The sequence below is a fragment of the Rhizophagus irregularis genome, chromosome 1 (assembly GCF_026210795.1).
Source record: "Rhizophagus irregularis chromosome 1, complete sequence".
NCBI lineage: Eukaryota > Fungi > Glomeromycota > Glomeromycetes > Glomerales > Glomeraceae > Rhizophagus > Rhizophagus irregularis.
Genome location: NC_089429.1, coordinates 3,106,185 through 3,129,170, shown reverse-complemented (window position 1 = coordinate 3,129,170; position 22,986 = coordinate 3,106,185). Strand labels below are relative to the sequence as shown.

The window sequence follows — 22,986 nt, the reverse complement described above, 5'->3', positions numbered from 1 at the left end:
GGGTTAGATATGTTTGATTGTGGTCAAACTTTTTTTTATAATTTTTTTTCTTGTCCAATTGGAGTTGGACGTGTTTGATTGTGGTCAAACTTTTTTTTTATTTTTTTTTCTTGTCCAATTGGGATTGGACGTGTTTGATTGTGGTCAAACTTTTTTTTTAAAAAAAATTTTTTCTTGTCCAATTGGGGTTGGACGTGTTTGATTGTGGTCGAAACTTTTTTTTAAAAAATTTTTTTTCTTGTCCAATTGGGGTTGGACGTGTTTGATTGTGGTCAAACTTTTTTTTTTATTTTTTTCTTGTCCAATTGGGGTTGGACGTGTTTGATTGTGGTCAAACTTTTTTTTAAAAAATTTTTTTCTTGTCCAATTGGGGTTGGACGTGTTTGATTGTGATCAAACTTTTTTTTTTATAATTTTTTCGTGTTTAATGTATCTGATTAGGATCAACTTTTTTTTTATTATTTTTTATGTAAATAATTTCTAATATAATTGAAGACAAAACGTAGTTGGTAGACTTTATCACGTGAGTTAACAAATTTTGATAAGCTAATTCACATAATTATTTACTTATAAATAATTTTTTTTAGATATGTCTATTGTTTTTTAATAATACACTTTTTTTTTTAATTATTAAAAAAAAAACTGGTATTTTTATTTTGTTTTACATTTATTTATTTATCTTTTAGCAAAATGTTTACTGATGTTTTGCCTATTTCTTTTTTAGATTTTGGGTAGTTAAATTCAGTTTGGAAGGTAATATTTAACTGCAATACAAGCTTATGAATAGTATTTTAATGTAATTATATAACTATTGGTTATTTTTGCATATTTATTGTGAATTTTTTTTAAACAAAGCATTTACTAATGTTTTGTTTTTTCTTTTTTTTAAATTTGGTAGTTGAACTCTGGGTTGGATATTCTTTATCTTTCGTATATATAATTATAATTACTAAAGAACAATTGTTTTTAAAGTTAACCTTTAATCAACTATTATACGAAAACATACCCTGATTATTTTCCAATCTGCTTCAGTTGGCATTAACATTTGTACTTCCTGATTGCGTACAGCTAACATTCGCACTCCATTCCACATTTTTCCATTTTTTTTAACATATTAAATGTGGAGTTCCATCTTGTCCTGATGTCTAATTCAGGTTTTAAATTATTAATTTTTGCACATTCTTAATTCATCACTAATTATTACTAAATTTTTAATCTTAATCATTAGCTGACGCACTTTTACAGCTGCATTATCTATCAATTCAAGTCCTTGCTGAGCTGCCAAATTGAGAATATGTGCGGCATAACGGTAATGTCCAAATGTTGAATTCACTACATCATTATTTAATTTTTCAGCAATTGAACGACAAACTGCCTGACATCGTCCTAAAGAAAAAAAAATGGAAAGGAACGTTAGTAACATTCCCAAATAAAAAATAAATAATAAATAAGAACTTACCTTTTTCGCATTTTTTTTAAATAAAAAATAAAAAAATGGCTTTAAAAACCATCTTTAATAAAAAAACTTTTTTGCATTTCTTAATGATTTCGCTCGGCAGTTTCATGTACGCCATTCTGCCGAAACCCTCTAATTTCGGCAAGCAACCTTACATAATACTTTATTAAAATATTTTGTAAGTTGTTACTAATGTAACATTTACTAAATGAAGTATTCCAATATATATTATTTACAAAATACTAATGGTGCAAAAAACTCACAATACTTACGGAATACTATGGCGCATAAAAATCCAGAATGTAGTATTTGTAAAACATAATAATAAAGCACTCCATAATGTAAAATTTATGAAATAATATGGTGTAAAACACTCTGGAATATCAAATATGTCTGTACACAGCTTTAATTCAGTTTCAGTTTGTAAGTCCATCATATCTCTTTAGATGAAATTACAATATTTCAACTACCAAATACTTTTGTTGTAATTAGAGAATAAATGAGTTATTAAAATTTTTTTTATTGTAAAAAAATTTTATTTATTAAAAATAAAAATAAAAACAAATATAATACTTTAAACTTTATTTTTTTCAATTGCTTTTGCCGTTCTTTCAGATAAAGTAATTGCAGCAGTATACCTGGTTCCACCATCATTTAAATCAAGTTTAGATGTACCATGTACAGCTTGTGTTAACCAGCACCAGATGGAATTTGACGACATTTCGATTGCAATACCATACTCTGGGTAAAAAAAAAATCCATCTTTAACTGTCCCTTCCTCTCCACAGCATATTTTGATCGGTCATTGTCTTTATGTCCAATTGCTTCATAATTTTCAGTACAAAATACTGCACCTATAATTTCATCATCACCTAATCCTAATTGATTTTTAAAATCTTCATAAGAAATGACAGCCCAGTGCAAATGTTGCTTTCCAAATTCAAATAACCATCTAGCCAAAGTAATTCCATTCTCGCAAAGTATTTTTTGTTGCTCAGGATTAGAAGTTTTATAAACATATTTGTCATAACCAGTTTTTAAACGATTGGCACGGAATCTATCACCAACCATTTTTCCTAAAGATGCATGTGAATTTGCACGTTTGATGATAGGATGACCTTCAATTATCGATTTAATTTTTATTCCAAAATGTTCTGATAATTTTTTTATGGCTGCATCACATATGACCGCACCTATGGCTTCACCATTACATTTTAAAATAACTGACTTATTTTTATCAATTATTTTAATTTCTAAATCTTCTAGCAAATTAATACTATTATTATCACTTTCAGAACAAGAAACCCATTTTCCCAAATATTTTTTTGCTAAGTCAGGACGGTGATTAACTTCTTCGTCTAACATTGACATTTCCATATTACCTTTGTGTGTTAAATCTTTTGGGATAATCTTAACTTTTTTTTTCCAAATATTTAATAAATATTCATTATTTGTATTGCTTAAATATCGAGAAAATGTTGATATAGGATCCTTTAAAATAAAAAAAAAAATTTTTTTTTAACATTAATAAATATTATTAAAAAAAAATACCATCAATTTCCAAAAATAAGCAACTCATACATACATGCATTACAGTCATTTTGGGCGAAATTATAAATTTTTGGCCAGAATTACAAGTAAATAAAGTGTGCTTATTTTTGGAAAATAACATTAACAAATAAACAAAGTATTTCTCCCATTCTTCTTTTATAAATAAGAAAGAATTAATTCTTTTCTCGCGTAAAATTTGGTTAGGAGGTATATTTAATAATATTAAATACCCTTTTTATCCTCCTTCCACAGGTCTTTAAAAAGAATTAAAACTAACATATTATAAATTTCTTTTAGGAGCATACTTAGTAAATATATTTACGTCATTTATAATTCTAAATAAAAATGGATAAATATTAAAAATACATTTATCTTATTATATTACCTTATCCTTAATTCCTTTTTCCTTTAGCCATTCTTCAAATCTTTCTGCTTCTCCAAATAAAACTTTACAGTGTAATATACTTAATTTACAAAGTATATTTACAACCTCATCCATGCTAGTAATAGAAGACATTTTAAAGAAATAAAACTTTGTTAAGACTAATTTTCACTATTTATAATTTTTTATAATAATTTTAAAAAAATTTTTAAAATTTTGGAACAAAAATAAAGCAAGTTTGAAATAATAGACATATTTATTTATATAAATGTTGCCCTACGTTGTGGTTTGTGTAACTCGTCCTATCGTATTTAATCGTTGTGTAACTTGAAGTGGTCAAATTTTTTTGGGGTTAAAAAAATTTTCTTTCACCACGTAATGCGTAATGTTCATTTTCAGTTGTTCGTTTGCTGGTTAGTTAGATATTTTATTTATCAAGTAATGAGGAGAGGAAAAGAAGTAAAGGTATTGTTAAGTACTTTGCATGAAATAATATTGGCAGGATAAGTAAAATTTTAAAGTATTGTATTACACATTACTGGCTATTCTTTTGAGACGGTTATCCAGGTTAGTCATAAAGGCAAACATTGCTATTTGAACATGGTCCCAACTCAGGCACCTGTGTAGGTTGACCGTTATAGGGTTCCGCACATGAATCAGATTTAAGCAGGATTCGATTTGATCTGATTCACTTTAAAAAAATCTAATCCGATTCAAATTGAATCAGATTGAGTCAAATCTTATCTGAATTTAATCCGAATCTGATTCGAATATGTCCAAACTGATTCCTACAAAAAAAAATAAAGAAAAGAACGTTAATAAACGTTCTTGACGTTAAACTTAAAATAAATTACCCAACGCTACTTACAAGTTACCATTTCAGGAGTCTAAAGCCGATTCTTATAAAAAAAATAAAGAATAGAACGTTAATAAATGTTCTTGTTAAATTTAAAATAAATCATCCTACACTACTTACAAGTTCCATTCCAGAAGTCCAAGCCGGTTTCTATAAAAAAAAATAAGAAAGGGACGTTAATAAACATTCTTAGTGTTAAATTTAAAATAAATAACACCACCCTAATACTACTCATGAGTTCAAGTCGATTTCTAAAAAAAAAAAAATTGAAAAAAAAATGTTATAAATGTTCTTAGAAAAAACTTCTCGCCGTTATAAGTTCAAGCCAACACTCCTCCAAGAAGTTGCCTTAAAGAAATGAAGAAGAATGTTAATAAACGTTCTTAAATTTTTATAAAAAAAGTAAAAAAAACATACCAGTGTATTCAAAATGGCTTAAGACTCCATTTCTAATTCTTCTAAGAGTTGTAAAAGGAATGTTGATAAAAGTTTTTAAATTTAAAAATGCTGGTTTCTTTCAAAGAAGATAGGTTTTTTTCGTTTCATACTAACGACTTCGTTTTTCTTTAGTTACGGCTTTAAAGATATTTTGCGGAACCCTACTGCAACCTGCAGATTATAGACTACGAATGTTTGAAAAACTGAGCAGTTTAAACTATACTTCTCAGCGGAATTAATTTACGCCATTATACCTGACGTAATATGCCGTAATAATTACGGTTGCAAGTTTTGAAAATGCCGTAATTAAAATAAAATTTTTTTTTTCAGTCTTTAATATTAAATTTTGCCCGAAAAAAATTGATTAGATAAATAATCAGATTTGATTATCTGATCTTTTTTTTAATTTTTTTTCTTCAGTTTCTTCAAGAACGGACCGAAAGGTACTTTCAGAACGACGATTTGGACTTCTAAGAATGCAAGAGCCAAGTGCGGAAGGTTAGTATATTTCGTTTTTTTTCATTTTTTTCTTTTTTCATTTTTTTTGCTTACTTTATTTATTTTTTTAGGAATTGTCTCTTTGGAACGGCGAGTTCAGTGGACTTCTAAGAATACAAGAGATACGGGAAGGTTAGTATATTTTTTCGTTTTTTTTTTTAATTTTTGGTTTTTTCTTTCTTTTACTTACTTTATTCTTATTTCTTTAGGAATGGTTTCTTCTTTCTCTTCTTTTAGAACGACAATTTCAGTGGATCTCTAAAAATGCAAGATGGACGGGAAGGTTAGTATATTTTTCATTTATTTTCATTTTTTTATTTATTTTTTTCTTTACTCACCTTATTTTTATTTCTTTAGGAACGGTCTCTTCTTTTAAAGCGGCAGTTTCAGTAGATTTCTAAGAATGCAGAAAGTTGCGCAAGGTTGGTATTTTCATTTTTTTTTTTCATTTTTTTTTTCCTTACTCACCTTATTCTTATTCTTTAGGAACGGCCTTTTCTTTTGGAATGGTGATGATCGGGAATAGAGGTAAATAAGGAGCGGATGTGTTTATTAATTAAAAACGTTTTAACAGTTAACGTTTCTTTTCAGATCACTAAAGTTCGGTCTTTAATTATTAAAAAAAATATTTTTTTTTGGAAATACTTTAGGAACTGTCACCCGGACTTGAATTTGTGAAAGGGTAAGTTAAGCATAGTGTCCTTTTGTTATAGGAACGTCACTAACGTTCCTTTTTTTTCTTTAGGAACTGGCATTCGGACTTGGAATTCTTTTGCGAAAGAGTAAGTTAAAAAGTGTAAGGGGAGGAGGTTTGCTGTGGGAACGTCAGTACAATTAATTACGTCAGTATACGTCACGTCAATACGTGATTCGATACTAGTAGCTTACTGTATTTAAGGCTAGTGGGCCTAGCAAAAAGTTATGTCTTATAATTGGTATACTCCATCTATTATTTGGTCAAGCGTAAATTTTTTGATTGATGATAACTTATTTCGAGATACAACTTTTATGAAAAATAATTTTGATGAGATGTAGTATTCTAGAGTTCTAATTAATAATTTTTTCAAAGACTTTCTTATGTTTCGATCTATAAAAATTTTGTCGTTGAATTTGATCGTGCATAATTGATCAGGTATTCTAATGGAGAAACTTGTAATGGATTAGGATCATCATGGCTTTTTTTGCAAGGTCGTCGGCTATGTATTGCCAGAATGAGCTTTGATTTTGTAAAGTGATACGTCAAGGTGGAGAGTTTTAATAATATTATTTAATTCCTTAAAGAGTGGTTTATCGGGATATTTTATTAAACTATGGATCATCGGTATTACGTGATCAGTTTGCCGATCGATCTTTTTTTCAATTCGATAAAAAAAAGTCTAATAAAAAAAAATCTTTACTTACGAACCCAACTTTGTAAGATATATTTTTTTTTAAAAAAAAAAAGTGTTAACATTTCGTTAGATTAATACATTTAGGAAAATAAAAAATAAAAAAAGGTGTTCCTGTATAAAAAAAAAGAAGGAAAGAACGTTTTGTTAAAAACATTTTTAATACAATTAAATGAAATAAAAAACCTACCTTTCAAAAGTCCAGTTTATTGTTTTATTAGACAACTTCTTAGAATTAGACGAACTGTACTTTACGACATGCGTGCGTTTTTTTTAAAGTTTTTTTTAATTTTTCTAAATATTAAATTTTCAATTTTTCGAATAATAATCAGATCAGAAAATTCTATAATAGGGTCACCCTTTTACGCTCGGTGACCTCAGTATTTTATTCATGTTCTCTTAATTTTTTGTAGATATCGGACCTTCAGCTTCAGACTTCGGACATTAACTTCTCGGACTTTGGCGACGTTAGGATCTTCTTTTGTCGGTCAGCATCTTTGAATGAATTGCTGACTGGTAAGTTTTGAAAATTTCAAAACTTTTTACATTTGTTTTTTTTATTAATTTGATTTTTTTTTGATTTTTTTCTTTTTTTGCAGGTATTGAACTTTCCGAATTCAGGACGATAGTATGATTGGTAAGTTTCGAAAGCAAAGTTTCAAAGTTTTGAAACTTTTTAAATTTTATTTATTTTTCTTTTCTTTTTTGCAGGTACCGGTAAACCAAGCTTCCCAGATTCCGAACAGATATGGTATGACACGTACATGGGATGTATTTAATTGTGGAAAACGTGTTGAAATATTTTGTTATAATTCAGATGATGGAAAACAATTAGCAACTTCTACATTAGATAGTCAAATTATTTTTTGGGATGTTGAAAATGGTATTCAAACTGGTACTATTGAAGGTCGTAAAGATATTTCTGGATCAGTAAGTTTCGAAAGTTTAGTTTACTTTCGAAGCTTTTTGATTTATTAATTTTTTCTTTTTTTTGCAGGTACCAGTAGATTGAGCTTCCGGATCTTAGACGATATGATTGGTAAGTTTTGAAAGTTTAATTTACTTTCGAAACTTTTCTTTAAATTTTTTTTTATTTTGTTTGAAGAAACTAACCATTTTTTCTTTTGTCTATTTTGTAGGAATCGTCTTTAAGATTTGGGTTAGCTTTTCAAGTAAGTTTCGAAGTTCATTTCGAAACTTTTTCTCTAATAATTTATTTTTTTGAAGAAACTTATTGTTTCTTCTTTATCAATTTTGTAGGCTTTTGTCTTCGATTATCAGTTCGGCTATTGGCTCCTTGGGTAAGTTTTGAGGAGTTTTGTTTCGATTTTATTTTTTTGTTTATTTTTTTAATTCTTTTTTCTAATTTTATTTTCTTTTTGGCCGAACGTTATACAATTGCATTTATTGAATTTATACGCGATTTTTTTTTTCGTGTTTTAAGCATTATTTTTTAAAAAAATCTATATATTAAAAAACACTGCAATCACGTGGGCGTTATGTTTAGATTAACCATATAAATAAGTCATTTGGATTGTGTAACCATACTCCTATTCGTCGCCAATGTTACACAAGACCAAAAAAAGGCAATTTTATTTCTGGCGAAAAACTGAAATTTTGGGTTACACAGGGTTCCATAAAAGGAAATTGTCAGTTACGCAAATTTCCAAAAAAGGATATTTTATCTTCTGTTACTTTTCAGAGAAATTAAAAAAATTGTGTTGCTCAAATTTCCAAAAAAGGAAATTCTTTGCAGATCTTTTAATTATGGCCTATTAACTGTTGTCGTAGACAACAGGTGAACTAAGGTTGCCTGCCGAAACTAAAAAGGAAATTCCGAAAGGTTTCGGCCAATCAAATCAAATGCCGAAAATGCCGAAATTAGGCCGAAACTCGGTCTTAATTTTGGCCAAAATTAAAATTCGGCCGAAATTATGACAGTGTGTCACGTGACGTTACACAAATTTCCAAAAAGGAAATTTTGTTTCCCAGTAAAATCGGAGAAATGTGTCGCACAATGGTTACACAAATTTCCATAAAAGGAAATTTACGTGTCGATCATTGTTCCGGCCAGAATTATAGTATTAATGTTGGCCAATAATTTCGGCCAAATTTCGGCCTTTCGGTAAAAGTTTCGGCATTGTATAATTTCGGCAAATTTACTTTTAATTGCCTAAACTTTCGGTTTTAAAAAAGTTTCGGCCTTGGCCTAAACTACTTGATTTCGGCAAGCAACATTAAGGTGCGAACACTAGTTACATTTAAAATATGATACTACTCGACTGAGCTTTTTTTAGGACATATCATGGGAAGTTGAATATAATGAAGGAAATGAAACAACAAGATAATGAAAGAAATGTTCAAACCCCACTTCAAGAATTTTCTCAAGAACCTTTTCAAGAATCTCCTCAAGAAGAATCCCCTCAGGAACCTTTTCAAGAATTTCCTGAGCCTTTCCAAGAACCTCCTTAAGGCCTTACCAAGAACCCCCCTCAAAAGAGCTTTCCCAAGAAGAAGATAATCTTAAAAAAGCAAAAACATATTCAATATTTTAATACTTGGGACCCACAATATCCTACAAAAGTAGTTTGTAAAAAATGTAATCATACATATTCAAAATCAACTGGAATTAATACTTTGAAAGAACATTTAAAAAAAGTGCATGGTATAGTTATTGATAAAATAAAAAAAAACAGAGACTAAATTGAATTTTCCAAAAGTGGATCCTTGGCCCAAAGAAGAGATGTTAGTTCGTGATCAAGCTTTAGTAGAACGGATTACAGTTGATTTGCAACCATTTTCTGTTGCTACCAATGATCAATTTTTAATTTAATAAATACTTTAGATCCAAAATATCATATTCCTGGAAAATCAAGTATAAAAGAGAAGAAAAGAAGGTTATAGATCATTTTGACAATATGAGAAAAAATATCAAGTTAGATATTGATAAAATTCCAGGAAGGGTATAACTCACATCAGATATGTGGACATCTACACTCAACAATAATTCCTTTCTTGGCCTTACTATTCATTTTATCGATCAAGAATGAAAATGCAACATTTTTTTTTGGATATTATTTCATTTAATGAACCTCACAATACCATCAACATTACCAATGAAATTATATCTGCTCTAGCTGAATTTAAAATAAAAGAGAAGGTATGTATATGTAAGGAGGGGAAAGTTTTTTTTTTAATATTAAAGAAACGTACTAATATTTCTTTTTTCTTGATTTTTTTAGGTTGGCAAAATGAAAAGGAATAAAAAAGGAAAGATGAAAGATGAGGATAAAGAAATAATGAAAAAAGGAAGGTGATGATAAAGAGCGAAAGAAAGGAAAAGAGATGGCGAAGAACAAAAAAAAGAAGATAGATGATGATGAACGAACAGATGAAAGTTGAAAGTTGATGATAGGAAACGGATGAAATAAGAAATGGATATATATATAATGATAGAGTCAGACGAAAGATGATGATAGGGAATGGACGAAAAATGGCGGTAGCCGGTAGGGAACGGACGAAAGATAATGATATTTATTTAGTTTTAAAATTATTTATAATATACACCAAATAATTTCACAAGTAAAAATCTGCCTTAAAGAGAGGTTTTTGAGAAGTGTATAAAATGTGAATTGAATAATAAGTTATTGTTACTAAGTTATTGAATGATAGAATGGATGTTAAAAACTGAAGTTAGTGATGAAGAACTTACAAGTATATAAGAAACTGCTATAATATTAATTGTAATATTAAAATATCAATTAGATGTTGTGACGATTTTATTTAGATGTCATTGTAATATTTAATAAAATTATTCATTATTTATTAAGAATTTATCGGTATCGTCAAAACATCATTTTGATGTTGAATCGATATCTATCCTAAAAATTTCAGTATGATATCGATTCGATATTATATATGATATTTTGACGATATCATAGTAATATTAAATCAATATCATAAATTTTTTTTAATTATTTTGATTAAGTAAATTATCGATGTTTTTATTGATATCGAATCGATATTACAATAAATATTAAATCAATATCATATAAACATCAAAATGATTCCATTATGATATTTGGCAAAAAAATTATCAAATTGGTATCGTTACAATACTATAACTATATCGCAATGACATCGATTTGGCATTTCTCAGATTTTCAAGGTTTCTGTAAAGTTCTCCAATATATTCTTTCAATATTTCATCTATTAACCTTTGAAATGTTCCTGGTGCATTCTTCAAACCAAATGGCATAACATTATATTCAAATAATCCTTGCGAACATATAAATGCTGTCTTTTCTCTATCTTCTTCTGCCATCTCTACCTGATGATATCCTGCTGCTAAGTCTAAGCTCGTAAACCATTTTGCCATTCTATATTTTTCTAATAATTCATCTATTCTCGGTAATGGGTATGCATCTGACTTAGTTACACTATTTAATTTTCTATAGTCAATGCAAAATCTATAATTTCTAGTTTTCTTCCCTGCTAGTGTTACTGGAGACGCCCATGAGCTCCATGATTTTCTAATTTTTCCCATTTTTAATAACTGTTCAATTTCTTTCTTTATAAACTTTCCTTTTTCTTCAGTCTCCTCATATCTTTTCTGTACTATCAGTTCCTAACCTTCCCTAATTTCAATTTTATGTTTAATAGTATTTACTTTTCCCAATTTTTCTTCATCATATTCAAATATTTCTTCGTAACTTTTAATTATCTTTATTATATCATCTTTTCTTTTACCTGTTACTTCTCCCAAATTTACCTTTTTATTAAACTTTTCTTATTTAATTTCATTTTTACCATTTTCATTTAACATTTTAAAATTTCTTTATTTATTATTTTATTTCTTCTTATTATTATTTTTAACAATTTTACATTTTTGAACAATTTTAACCCTTTTTATATAATTTAATCCTCATTTTCACTAAATATTTTACTATCATCAGATGAGCTTTCTTCGCTCGAACTTTCATTATCCTCCTGAAACTCATTTTCCCTTACTACTTCCTTATTTTCTTTCATTACTTTTTTTATTGTATATAGTTTCTTTCCTTCTTCTTATTCATAATCAGATTCTTCTGATTCACTCCCGTAATTAGATTTTTCTGACTCCTCTACTTGTTTAATATACCACACAGATATATCTATTATTTCTTCATCATTTTCTAATTCTAATATCCTCTCTTTATAGTTAATATTTGCGTTCCATTTATCTAATAAGTCATTTCCTATAATTATTTCTTTTTGCCTTGAATCTATTACATCTAATGTTACTGGTATTATTAATTCTTTATAAATTTTTATTTTTGTATTTACCTTTCCTAATGAAGCAATCTTTCCTCCATTTGCTAATGTACATGTAATGTTACTTTTTCCTTTTATTGGTATATCTAACTCTTTTCTTAATTTCTCTGTTATTACACTTATTGCTGCTCCTAAATCTATTATTACTTCGATTTCCTTATTATTTATTGTAAACTGTGTTTTCATTACCGTTGTAACTTCCTTCTCTCCAGTTATCTCAGTCTTTTTAACCTCTGAACGTAGTCATTCTGTTTTATTCCCTTTCTTTAACATTCTCTTTATCATTTTTCCTTGTTGTTCCACAATATTAAGTAGATTTCTATAATCCACTGGGTCTTTTGACTTAATTCCTACAATATTATCTTTTCTTAGTCTACGTTTTTCTCCTGCTTCTTTCCATCTATTTATTCCTTCCATTGTGTCATAATATTCTCCTCTCTTTTTACTCCATTTATATCTTTTTGGAATATTCGTATTATCTGGTCCTATTGGTCTATTATACATTGGTTGTTCATCTTCCTCTTCCTCCATTGGAGTTTCTTCTCTATTCCTATATTTATAATCTTCTTTCCCTCTTTCCACAATATCTTTATCAAAATTCAGCTTTCCAAAATTTTTCCATCCTCGTACAGGATTTATTCTATTACTTCTTCTTCTTTCTTGTACTGGATTATCTTTCTCATATAGATCTCGTTCATAACTATATAATTGTGAATCATCATATTCCTCATATTCATAATTATAATCATCATCTGATTCTTCATATTCTTCATACTCATCATCTCCTCTATAATTTCCTGTGTCCATCAGATTAACTCTTCTTTCATTCCTTCTAATATTATTTCCTAATGGACATCTAGTTGCAAACTGACCTTTTCTATGACATCTAAAACAAGTTACTTCATCATAATTAATCGGTATTCTACTATTCCTTCCTTGATTCAATTGACTTCTGTTCCCACTTTTGTTATCTAACTTCCTTTCTATATTCTGTAGTTTTCCTAACATATAAATCTTCATTTTCTCTATGTCTTTTACTAAATCATCTTCATAATCTTTCTTCAATGGTTTATTAAACTTATTTTCTTGCTCATTCTTTCCATTATCATTTTGTCTAACATCTTGAGTATTATTATTCTGAACATTATTCTGATTTAACAAACTCTGATTCGATTCATCACACTTTATAATGCCATTTGATTTTCCATTTTTATAATTTTAGTCCTTTCAATAGCTGCATCTAATGTTACTGGTGCCGTTACCATTACTCTTGATATCATAGTTGGACTCAATCCTTAAATAAAATAATTAACTTTGTACATTTCCCTAAATCATTTACTCCTGGTGCCACTTTTCTTATTAATTTTCTGAATCTACTTGCATATGCTCCTACTTTTCATTCATTTCTTGTCTAATCGTTTGCAATTCTCTGATCCATTGATTCTTTCTAACGTCACTTGCATAATGATCTTTTAATATTTTAGTAAAATTATTATTTCTATGGTTATGATTACAGACACGTACAATTTTATTACACAAATACGTAAAATTAAAAAATAAATATGTAAAAAAAAATTTTTTAAGAATATTCGTGTAATATAAAAAATTATAAAATAAAGTAAAAATCAGAAAGAGTGGATAGTTGGAGGTGAAAGGTGGGATAAATTAAAATTATTTTATTATTTTTTTTTTTTGTCAAAAAATAATATATATATCTGTAACTATGAACTTATTTAAATAAAAACTTTTTTACTTTTTTTTAAAAATAATTATATGATATTAGAAGTATATACTCAACAATAAAAATATAACACTTAAAAATTTTCAACTCCTTAAAAAAAATATAATTTAGAAAAAATAAACTGGTAACTTTATTCTTTAAGGTAAGCTCTATCAAATTACCAGTCAGATTTTTAAAAGAAAGTTTACGTAAAAAGTTATAAGTATTTAAAATTGCATATAGTGTTTCAACCCGTTCATCCTCAATCCGTATCCGTGGTCAGATATCTACCGTTTATGGTTATCCAGATGAAATTTTTGTAAATAGATCAGATGAAAAGGATTGAAGAATATCCGTAATAGATCATTCAGATCATTCAGATTATCCGTATTACTAATAGATCCTGACGGATTATAAAATTATCCATATCATCTGAGCTTTTAGTTCTGGACTCTAAAGACAATGAGTTCTTTTTTCTTTAGGTCCTTCAATTCCAGACTTTAGAGGTAACTGGTAGGGGACTTTTTTTTTTAATTCTATTTCTTTTTGTTTTGTTATTGTTTCATTTTCACTAATTTCGGTTTTCTTCTTCTTCAGTTTTGGGCTTTTTTTTTATTTTTATTTTCTTTTTTTCATTTTATCTTGTTTCCTTCTGCCAATTTCGTTCTTTTTCTTTAATTCTTCAGTTTCTAGACGTTGGAAACAACAGATGGGGGTTTTTTTAATTTTTATTCTTTTTTTTCTTGTTTTATTCTTCTAATTTCATTCATTTTCTTTAGGTTCGTCAGTTCCTGGACTTTGAAGACGGCAGGTGGATTGTATTTTTTTATTTTTATTTATTTTTTTTATTTATCTTATTTCCTTCTGCTAATTTCATTCTTTTTCTTTAAGTTCTTCTGTTTTGGACTTTGGAGACGACGGGTGGGCGTTTTTTTATCCTTATTTCTTTTTTTCGCTTGTTCTTGTTTCCTTCTGCTAATTTTGTTCTTTTATTTTATTTATTTTATTTGAATTAGCTAAACTAAAACTAAAAAATATAAGTTTATAATTATTTTACAATGTAATTATAAAAAATATATAAAAATGTTCTTTATTTACTTAATTGTTTTTTATCAAACTACAAAATTTATAAAAGTTATAGAATTTATATATAAAATATAATTTTTAAGAATCATATGCTTTATGAATACTATCTAAATGTTTGGCATTTCTTTTTAAAAATATTAATCTTTTGAATAATTTAGGATTAATTCTTGTTCTTTTTGCAGTTAATAAATTACCGGCGTTTGAAAACAATCGTTCACTAGCTGTTGAACATGCGTAAACTGATAAATATTTTTTTGCCAAATAACTTAAAATAGGAAATTTTTCTTGGTGTTCATACCACCAAATAAATGGATCACTTTCAAAATCAATTTGTTCCATTTGCAAATATTCAACAATTTCATTATGAGCTCGTAAAAGTAGTTTTTTTAAACCAGTTAGTATTGTAAGATTTTTCCCCCTTTTCTTTTTTAAACCTGCTAGACTTTTTGATGATTGAATAGTTGCTAATTGAAATGTAAAATTTTGTTGATGTTGAATGCTGCCAATTTCCAATTCCATATTATTATATTTTTCACGTAATAAATCTTTAGTATCATTAAAATCACTAGGTGTAATAACTGATAAATCTTTTATTCTTGGATCTAAAAGATTAGGGAGTAAAGTATCTGGCTTAGTAAGATCTTTCCAATAATAATCCATTAATATATAGAAGGCTGATTTGATTTTAGCTAACAAATTTCTTGTATTTATAGGAACTTTTAAGTTAAATTTTCGAGTAGTTGTTTGTTGTGATAATTGTTCCAATTCATTATCATCATTATTATCCGTAGCTTCATCAAATGCTAATTCTTCATTTTGAAAATTAATATCTAATAAATTGATTTTTATTTAATAAGAAAAAGATACAATAAAACATCTAATTACCATAATTTATATTATTAGGTGTAAATTTTTTTTTAATTCCAATTAAAATAGGAGTCATAATAGAAATAGTACAATAACTACTACCTTTCAAGAGTTCTGTGGCTTCTGAAAAAGTGCGTAAAATTGGTTTTAAATCCTTTAGTAAATCCCACTCTTCTGGACTTAGCATTATATTTTATAATCTTTTTTTGAATTTGAATCAGTCTTTGTGAACAATGAATTTAATACCATACTGATATATTTTTAAGCAATAGTAATCGATTCTATGCTAGATAAGAGGAATTTCAACAAGTAGGAGAATTAGCAATTAAATGCAAATATTTTGATATATTACTTGGTTTCTATTAAATATATTATATATTAATCAATTATTAAATAATCAAATTAAACAAAATTAATAAATTTTAAGTTAAATTAAATTAATATTACGATTTTCTCTTGTTCATTTTCTTCATTATCTTCTTCAGTATTTTGAAGAGTTATTTGTAATTCCAATTCATCTGCTAATTCTGGAAATCTACTTTGCACATCTTTAAAACGTTCACTTTGTTTAGGTCTCATGAAAAAGTTAATTAATTGTTTGGCTCTTGCAATTAATACTTCAGCTGGTTTCATTCCTTTACCCACAACTAGTTGTAAGGTATGTACTGTACATCCTAGCCAATTAACTCCTTCCATATCTTGCACACACTTTTTCATATTACTAGCATTATCTGTAGTAATAGTGAATATTTTATCACGAATGTCCCATTCATGTAATATATTTTTTAAAGTATCCTTTATATTTATTGCAGTATGAGGATATCATATATAGGCTATATCAAGAGTAAGTTCACATAATGTAAAAGATTGGTTAAGATATGAACATATTACACCAAGATATTCTTGGCGATTACGCGCAGTCTATAAATTCATAGTTAAGGAAATAAATGCAGCATTCATCAATAATAATTGTTTTAATTGAGAAAATGAATAATTAAATGCATCATAAATGATTTTCTTTACAGTTTCTTGTGAAGGCATTATGAATGCTGAATCAAGTTCATGAATAAAATGCCAAAATGTTTTACTTTGTACTGTAGATAAAGGTTGTGAATCCAAAACTACCCAATCCACCAAAAATTGCCTTAACTCTATTTGTCGTTGTTTACTGTGGTTTTTTCTTTTCATTGTTAGTACAATTCCTTTAGACAACTAGGTTTAAAATAAAAGTTGAAAAAAAAAATCGATTAAGAATAAATTATGCAATTTAATCAAGTAACACAAATATTATGTAATTATAATGCAGATTAATTATCTTTCCTTCATACTGACCTTTTCTTCTGTTTGTGTTATATCATACTTTAAACGTAAATGAGATATGGCATTACCAGTAAATGCATTCTTTTGAATATATTCCTTCCCACAAATAGCTGATGAAGGAGTTTCTTTAACTTGATATTGCATAACTAAATAAGTTTCTTTTTTTCTCTCTTCATCATCTTCATCTTCTTCATTTTCTAAATTATTTCCTTAGTTACCTCTTTAAAGTACTGCTATACCCAACTAGTTTGTCTTCTAGGTCTAATAATCTTATTTTTATCAACAGACATTTTTTAAATTTTAAAGAAATATATAAACAATTTCAATTTAATTGAAGATTATCGGTGCATCATTTTATACTAAAAAAAATTTTGTGCAACAACTGTATGTATTTTTATTTACATCATTTTTTATTACATTATTTTTATTTACGTCATTTTAATTATAATTTTTTTCAAGAAAAATTTTATTGAATAAATTCTATCAAGCCCAAATAGCAAAAAAACTGAGAATTTAAAGAAAAATTTGTCATTAATAAAAAGAAATGAAAAATAATATAATAGAAACAAAAAATACAAATAAAATAATTCTATATAGTTGAAAAACTGAAGGACCTAAAGAAAAAGAAAAAATTAGCAGAAAGAAACAAGATAAAATGAAAAAAGAAATAAAAATAGAAAAAAACAACTCACCCATCGTCTTCAAAGTCCAGGAACTGAAGAACCTAAAGAAAAGAATGAAATTAAAAGAAGAAAACAAGACAAACTGAAAAGAAATAAAAATAAAAAAAAACATCTACCTGTCATCTTTAAGTCCATAATCGAAGAACCTAAAGAAATAGAATGAAATTAATAGAAGGAAATAAGACAAACGAAAAAAGAAATAAAAATAAAAAAAAATAATCCACCTGTTGTCTCTAAAGTCCAGAAACTGAAGAACCTAAAGAAAAGAATGAAAATAGAAGAAATAAGACAAACCGAAAAAGAAATAAAAATAAAAAAAACACCCGTTGTTTCCAAAGTCCAGAATCGAAAAACCTAAAGAAAGAAAATGAAATTAGCAGAAAGAAATAAGACAATAAAAAAAAGAAATAAAAATAGAAAAAAACTCACACGTTGTCTTCAAAGTCCAGGAACTAAGGAACCTAAAGAAAAGAACGAAATTAAAAGAATAAAACAAGATAAAACGAAAAAAAGGAATAAAAATTAAAAAAAAACCTGAAGAATCTAAAGAAAATGAATGAAATTAACAGAAGGAAATAAGAACAAAATACAAAAAAGAAATAAAAATAAAAAAAACCCCACCCTTCATCTTCAAAGTTCAGAACTGAAGGATTTAAAGAAAAGAACGAAATTAGAAGAATAAACACTGAATAAACTAACAAAACTAAAGAAAAAGATATAAAGAAAAAAGCCTACCCAGAATCGAAGGACTTAAAGAAGAAGAAAACTGAAATTACAGGAGGGATAAAAATGAAACAAAACAAAACAAAAAAAAAAAACTTGCAGATATCCGGATGATCTGTTAGGATATCTGGATGATTTTCAATCCGTCATTCAAGATATTCAGATTGCATTTCTATTAAACGGATTGGATTATCAGATGATGGATTTTAAATGGATCAGATTGTCAGATAGCAGATTATCCGCAGGTTGAAACACTAATTACACATATGGGCTGATTTGTCTATCTTTAATTAAAATATTGATTTTGTTACATTTTTATTACACAAAATACTATATAATATATAGTAAATTGGGGATGAGTATTAAAAAATATTTATTTAATGTTATTATCATATCGGCGGATTTGTTTACTTTTGCATAATGCTAAATTTTGAATGATTTTCATAATATCTGTCACCTAAAACCGGTTTGTAATGTCATGAAATCACTTGATTGAATATCACTTGACTAAATAATAAGTCGAGTGAAAATTTACATTTGCAAAACTTAAATTATTTAATGTAAAATAGATACAAAAAAACCCATTTCGTTAACAAAAAATCCATTTCTCACCTGCATAGTATTTTTAATGTGTATTATTAGAAAGTAAGTATGTTTTAATAAAACAAAAAGTAAAATAAAAATTTATATAGATACAATAGCTATGAATATTTATAAAAGTATTCTAAGACTCATTTAATATTTAAAAAATTTTTTTTTTATAATAACTTTCATAAAATTGTCCATTTTTTGCATTTTTCAAAACATATTATTAATTCTTATTTATCTTGCTGTAGACAAAATAAGAACTTTTATATTCAAACAAATTGTAAGCATATGTATTATTGATTTTTACACAAAAAAGATTTAGAAGCTATTGTATAAAGTGAGATTTCACAACAGATATTATCAGTATTGCTAAGAATAATATTTATTGTATTTTGGCTTAAAAGAACTATTTATCAAATTTATCAAATTATTGTATTAATAAAACCAAATAAAATTTTTTTAATGTTCGTCCCAGGTCCTACTGTGCCATATGTAATAATTTGTGTAACAAAAGTACCTTAAATAAACATGTTAATTAGAGGGTAAACAAATCCGCCGATATGTACTATAATTTGGTAAATATTTCTTTTAAATTAATATAATTCTTAGCACTTACTATATATGTTAAAAATTTGTATCTCAACTTCAAACGTAAATATCTCCAGATCCAATGATCCAATCAGCAAGCTTTTTTTTCGTTCATATAGACCAGATCAAGGGCTTTCCAAAGAGCCTAAATTTATAAAGAATGAATCAGTGGATTCCAAGATATTTGCATTTAAGCATGTTAAAAAATTCGTACTTTAACTTTAAATGTAAATATCTTTGAATCTAATGATTCAATTGGCGAGCTCTTTTTTTGCCTATAAAGTCCAGAACAAGGGCTTTCCAACAAGCCTAAAATTATAAAAATGGATCAGTGGATCTTAATATATTTGCGTTTAAAGTTGATAATACAAACTCTGACATAAAATAATTATTTTTATGGTTTGAAAATATCTATTATGATACTATCCTTTATATAATATTTTTATTATATTTTTATAAACATTTATAGCTACTAAGACTATATAAATTTTTATTTTACTTTATATTTTATTAAAATATACTTACTTTTTAAAAATATATGTTAAAAATTCCATATATATGAGAAATGGGTTTTTTATTAGTGACATGGGTTTTTTTACAGCTCTTTTACATTTAATAATTTAAGTTTCGCAAATGTAAATTTTTGTTCAACTTATTATTTAGTCAAGTGATCATCAATCAGATGATTTTTTGGTATTACAAAACAATTTTAAGTAATAAAAATTGTGAAAATCAATTCAATAACTCTTTTAATATGGAGTAAACAAATCAGCCCATATGATGATTTTTATATGATCGGCCCAAATTTGAAATAAAATATATTGGCCAGAACTTATGATAATTTGGGCTGACTCCATGCATTATAATAATACCAGCTTGAATTATCATAATATAAATCAAATGTAATTTTTAAATTTTTTATCAATGTATAACTTTTATGAAATGGTAGTTGCGATTTATTGCTAAAATCTACTTTTTCTTATGTTTTAATAAAAAATTTTCAAAAACTGCATTTTATTAGTACTTTACACAAGAAATCCTGGTGTTTTATTGGCTGAATTCCAGATCACATGATTAAGGTTGCTGAAGAACCTAGGGGGTTTTGGCAAGTTGGCAAAATGCCGAAATAGTAAAATTTTGCCAAAACTATATGAAAGTCTTATTAAAAAGTTGGCAAAACTCTGGAGAAAAGTAAAACTTGACAAAACCTATTATAAATGCTGAAACTGCCAAAACCTTGCCGAAATTATAATAAAACTATAGTAAAATTTTGGAGAAACTAATCGTAAAATTTTGGAGAGGTTTAGGCAGGTAACCTTACACATGATATAGAATCGGCTCAGAAAATTGAGTATTGACTTTCAGAAATAAAAAGTACTAAATGTATAAAATAATTATATTTTATATAATTTATAATTATAAATGTTACTGAACTTGTAAGGTAAAAATATATATGATTTAAAAATGTAACTGGAAAGGTGATAAAATTACTTAGCAGAAGGAAAATTTGGAGTAAGGTAAATTTACATATAAATCTTAAAAATTTTATGGTGACCTCTATTAGAAGTAAACGAAATCCTGAAGAAACGTTAGTATATTTTTTCAAAGTAAATTCCAAAAAAACACGTTCCTATATACTTACCCAATATCAGAATCCCAAACATCACATATATAATTTACATTTAAGTTTTAGCAAATTCAATCAAAATTAAATTAAATTCATAATTTTAGATAGAGTATTGCTAATCTTAACTGGGGGGAATTTCCTTCCCTACCCCCCTCTTGTAAAATTTTTTAAATCTAAATAAGTATTAGCATATTTTAAACTACTATTTTTTTTTTAACCGTTTTATAACGAAATTAAACGTCTTTAACAATTTCTGCTTCTTGCGAAATTAACGTCCATTTTTTTAGGGACGTTTTGGACTTCGATGGTTTTAATAGGTAAGTGTTTGTTTCCTTATCTTTAATAGGTTTCTTTTGTTTGTTAAGATTGTTAAATGTCGTTCTCTTTTCATTTTTTAGGAAATATTTCTTCTTGGACTTCTCGAGATGACTTAATAAGTAGGTGTTCGTTTTCTTATCTTTGGTGGGGGTTTTTTTGCTTTTTAAACTTGTAAACGGAAATAACGTTGTATTCTCTTCTTTTTTTTTAGGAATTGCTTCTTCCTGGACTTCTTGGGCGATTTTAATAGGTAGGTGTTCATTTTTTTATCTTTAGTGGATTTCTTTTGTTTGTTAAGATTGTTAAACGTCGTATTCTTTTTATTTTTTAGGAAATATTTCTTCTTGGACTTCTTGAGATGATTTAATAGGTAGGTGTTTGTTTCCTTATCTTTGGTGGGTTTCTTTTGTTTGTTAAACTTGTTAAACGAAAATAATATTGTATTCTTTTCTTTTTTTTAGGAATTGCTTCGGACTTCTTTATAATGGGTAGGTGTTCATTTCCTTCTCTTTGGTGGATTACTTTTGTTTGTTAAACTTGTTAAACGGAAATTAACGTCTTATTTTCATTTTTTAGGAACTATTTCTTAGATTTGAGACGATTTTAATAAATGATATGGTCCACTTCCAGCGTTAAATATTGGATTTATGAATTATTAAGATAAAGATAAAGGATTATTGAACCATTTGATTAGCGTGATTAGACTAGGTGCAGAGAGCTGATTAGATACGATTAATGGAACTGGAATTAGCATAGAAGAACAGATAGGTAGGTAATAGTTTCCATGTCTTTATTGGTTTCCTTTTGTTTGTTAAACGATATTAATTGTACTAATTCCATTTTTAGGAACAGTATTCTTGGACTTATGACAATTTTTTTAATTTAATTAGATAATTTTTCTTTCTCCTATGATGGTATTCTTTTGTTTTTGAAATGACATCAACATTCTAATTTAATAGCGTAATTTCGGTAAATAAATGTATTACGTAGTTAAGGATAGTATATATCTATTGAGAATTTAGTATTACAAGGAAATCTGTTTGTTGTATAATTTAGATTTTAATTTCTCTTGTAAAGTAACAAATATCAATATTGCTTTGTATTAAGTTGATTTATAACCGATGCAAGTAACAAATATCAATCTAATTTATTATTGCAAAAAAAAAACTTCGTATTAAGTTGATTTATAACCGATGCTTCACGTTACTTCTAAATATTTTTTAACCAGTAAATTTATAGGTTGCACGGTTATGCCCTTTTTGCCCACAATTTTAACAAGTTTTTCTATTATCCCTGCTATTACCTAATTGAGTTTTGTTGCCACCTTTTTGAACATTAAGGTCAATTGATTTTAAACAATGTCTTCTGCTTTCCTTATCTTGAATTTCAACAGCACTTTTTACCCTTCCTGGTGGCCTTCCCTTTCTAACTGTAATAATTGAATTTACTACGTCTAATTCTTCATTATCTAACGTCTCCTTTACCCGATTTTGATCTAAAGTATCCTGCTTTCTAACCAAAAAATCTTGACACATGCCAATTAACTCTTCGTATGAGTTTGTAGCAAGTGCTAAATTAATGGCC

General features: G+C 27.1%; 4 protein-coding genes across 4 annotated transcripts; 1 reads left to right on the top strand and 3 right to left on the bottom strand.

Annotated features, from left to right (window-relative positions):
* Nucleotides 1-2,146: 2,146 nt before the first annotated feature.
* OCT59_000646 (uncharacterized protein) lies at nucleotides 2,147-3,524 on the bottom strand (the record flags this gene model as incomplete). The annotated part of the gene is made up of 2 exons (XM_066138983.1): nucleotides 2,147-2,947; nucleotides 3,393-3,524. 2 exons carry the CDS (start codon nucleotides 3,522-3,524, stop codon nucleotides 2,147-2,149), a joined length of 933 nt encoding a protein of 310 aa, XP_065988426.1.
* Nucleotides 3,525-7,322: 3,798 nt separating this feature from the next.
* On the top strand, nucleotides 7,323-9,041 carry OCT59_000645 (uncharacterized protein; the record flags this gene model as incomplete). Its single annotated transcript, XM_066138982.1, has 4 exons — nucleotides 7,323-7,499; nucleotides 7,709-7,741; nucleotides 7,830-7,870; nucleotides 8,867-9,041. 4 exons carry the CDS (start codon nucleotides 7,323-7,325, stop codon nucleotides 9,039-9,041), a joined length of 426 nt encoding a protein of 141 aa, XP_065988425.1.
* A 3,084-nt stretch (nucleotides 9,042-12,125) lies between these two features.
* Nucleotides 12,126-13,162, bottom strand: OCT59_000644 (uncharacterized protein; the record flags this gene model as incomplete). Its single annotated transcript, XM_066138980.1, has 2 exons — nucleotides 12,126-13,064; nucleotides 13,145-13,162. 2 exons carry the CDS (start codon nucleotides 13,160-13,162, stop codon nucleotides 12,126-12,128), a joined length of 957 nt encoding a protein of 318 aa, XP_065988424.1.
* A 3,704-nt stretch (nucleotides 13,163-16,866) lies between these two features.
* Nucleotides 16,867-18,186, bottom strand: OCT59_000643 (uncharacterized protein; the record flags this gene model as incomplete). The annotated part of the gene is made up of 8 exons (XM_066138979.1): nucleotides 16,867-17,072; nucleotides 17,568-17,599; nucleotides 17,675-17,704; nucleotides 17,783-17,814; nucleotides 17,882-17,912; nucleotides 17,988-18,010; nucleotides 18,093-18,101; nucleotides 18,175-18,186. The coding sequence occupies 8 exons, from the start codon at nucleotides 18,184-18,186 to the stop codon at nucleotides 16,867-16,869; spliced, it is 375 nt and encodes a 124-aa protein (XP_065988423.1).
* Nucleotides 18,187-22,986: the final 4,800 nt, after the last annotated feature.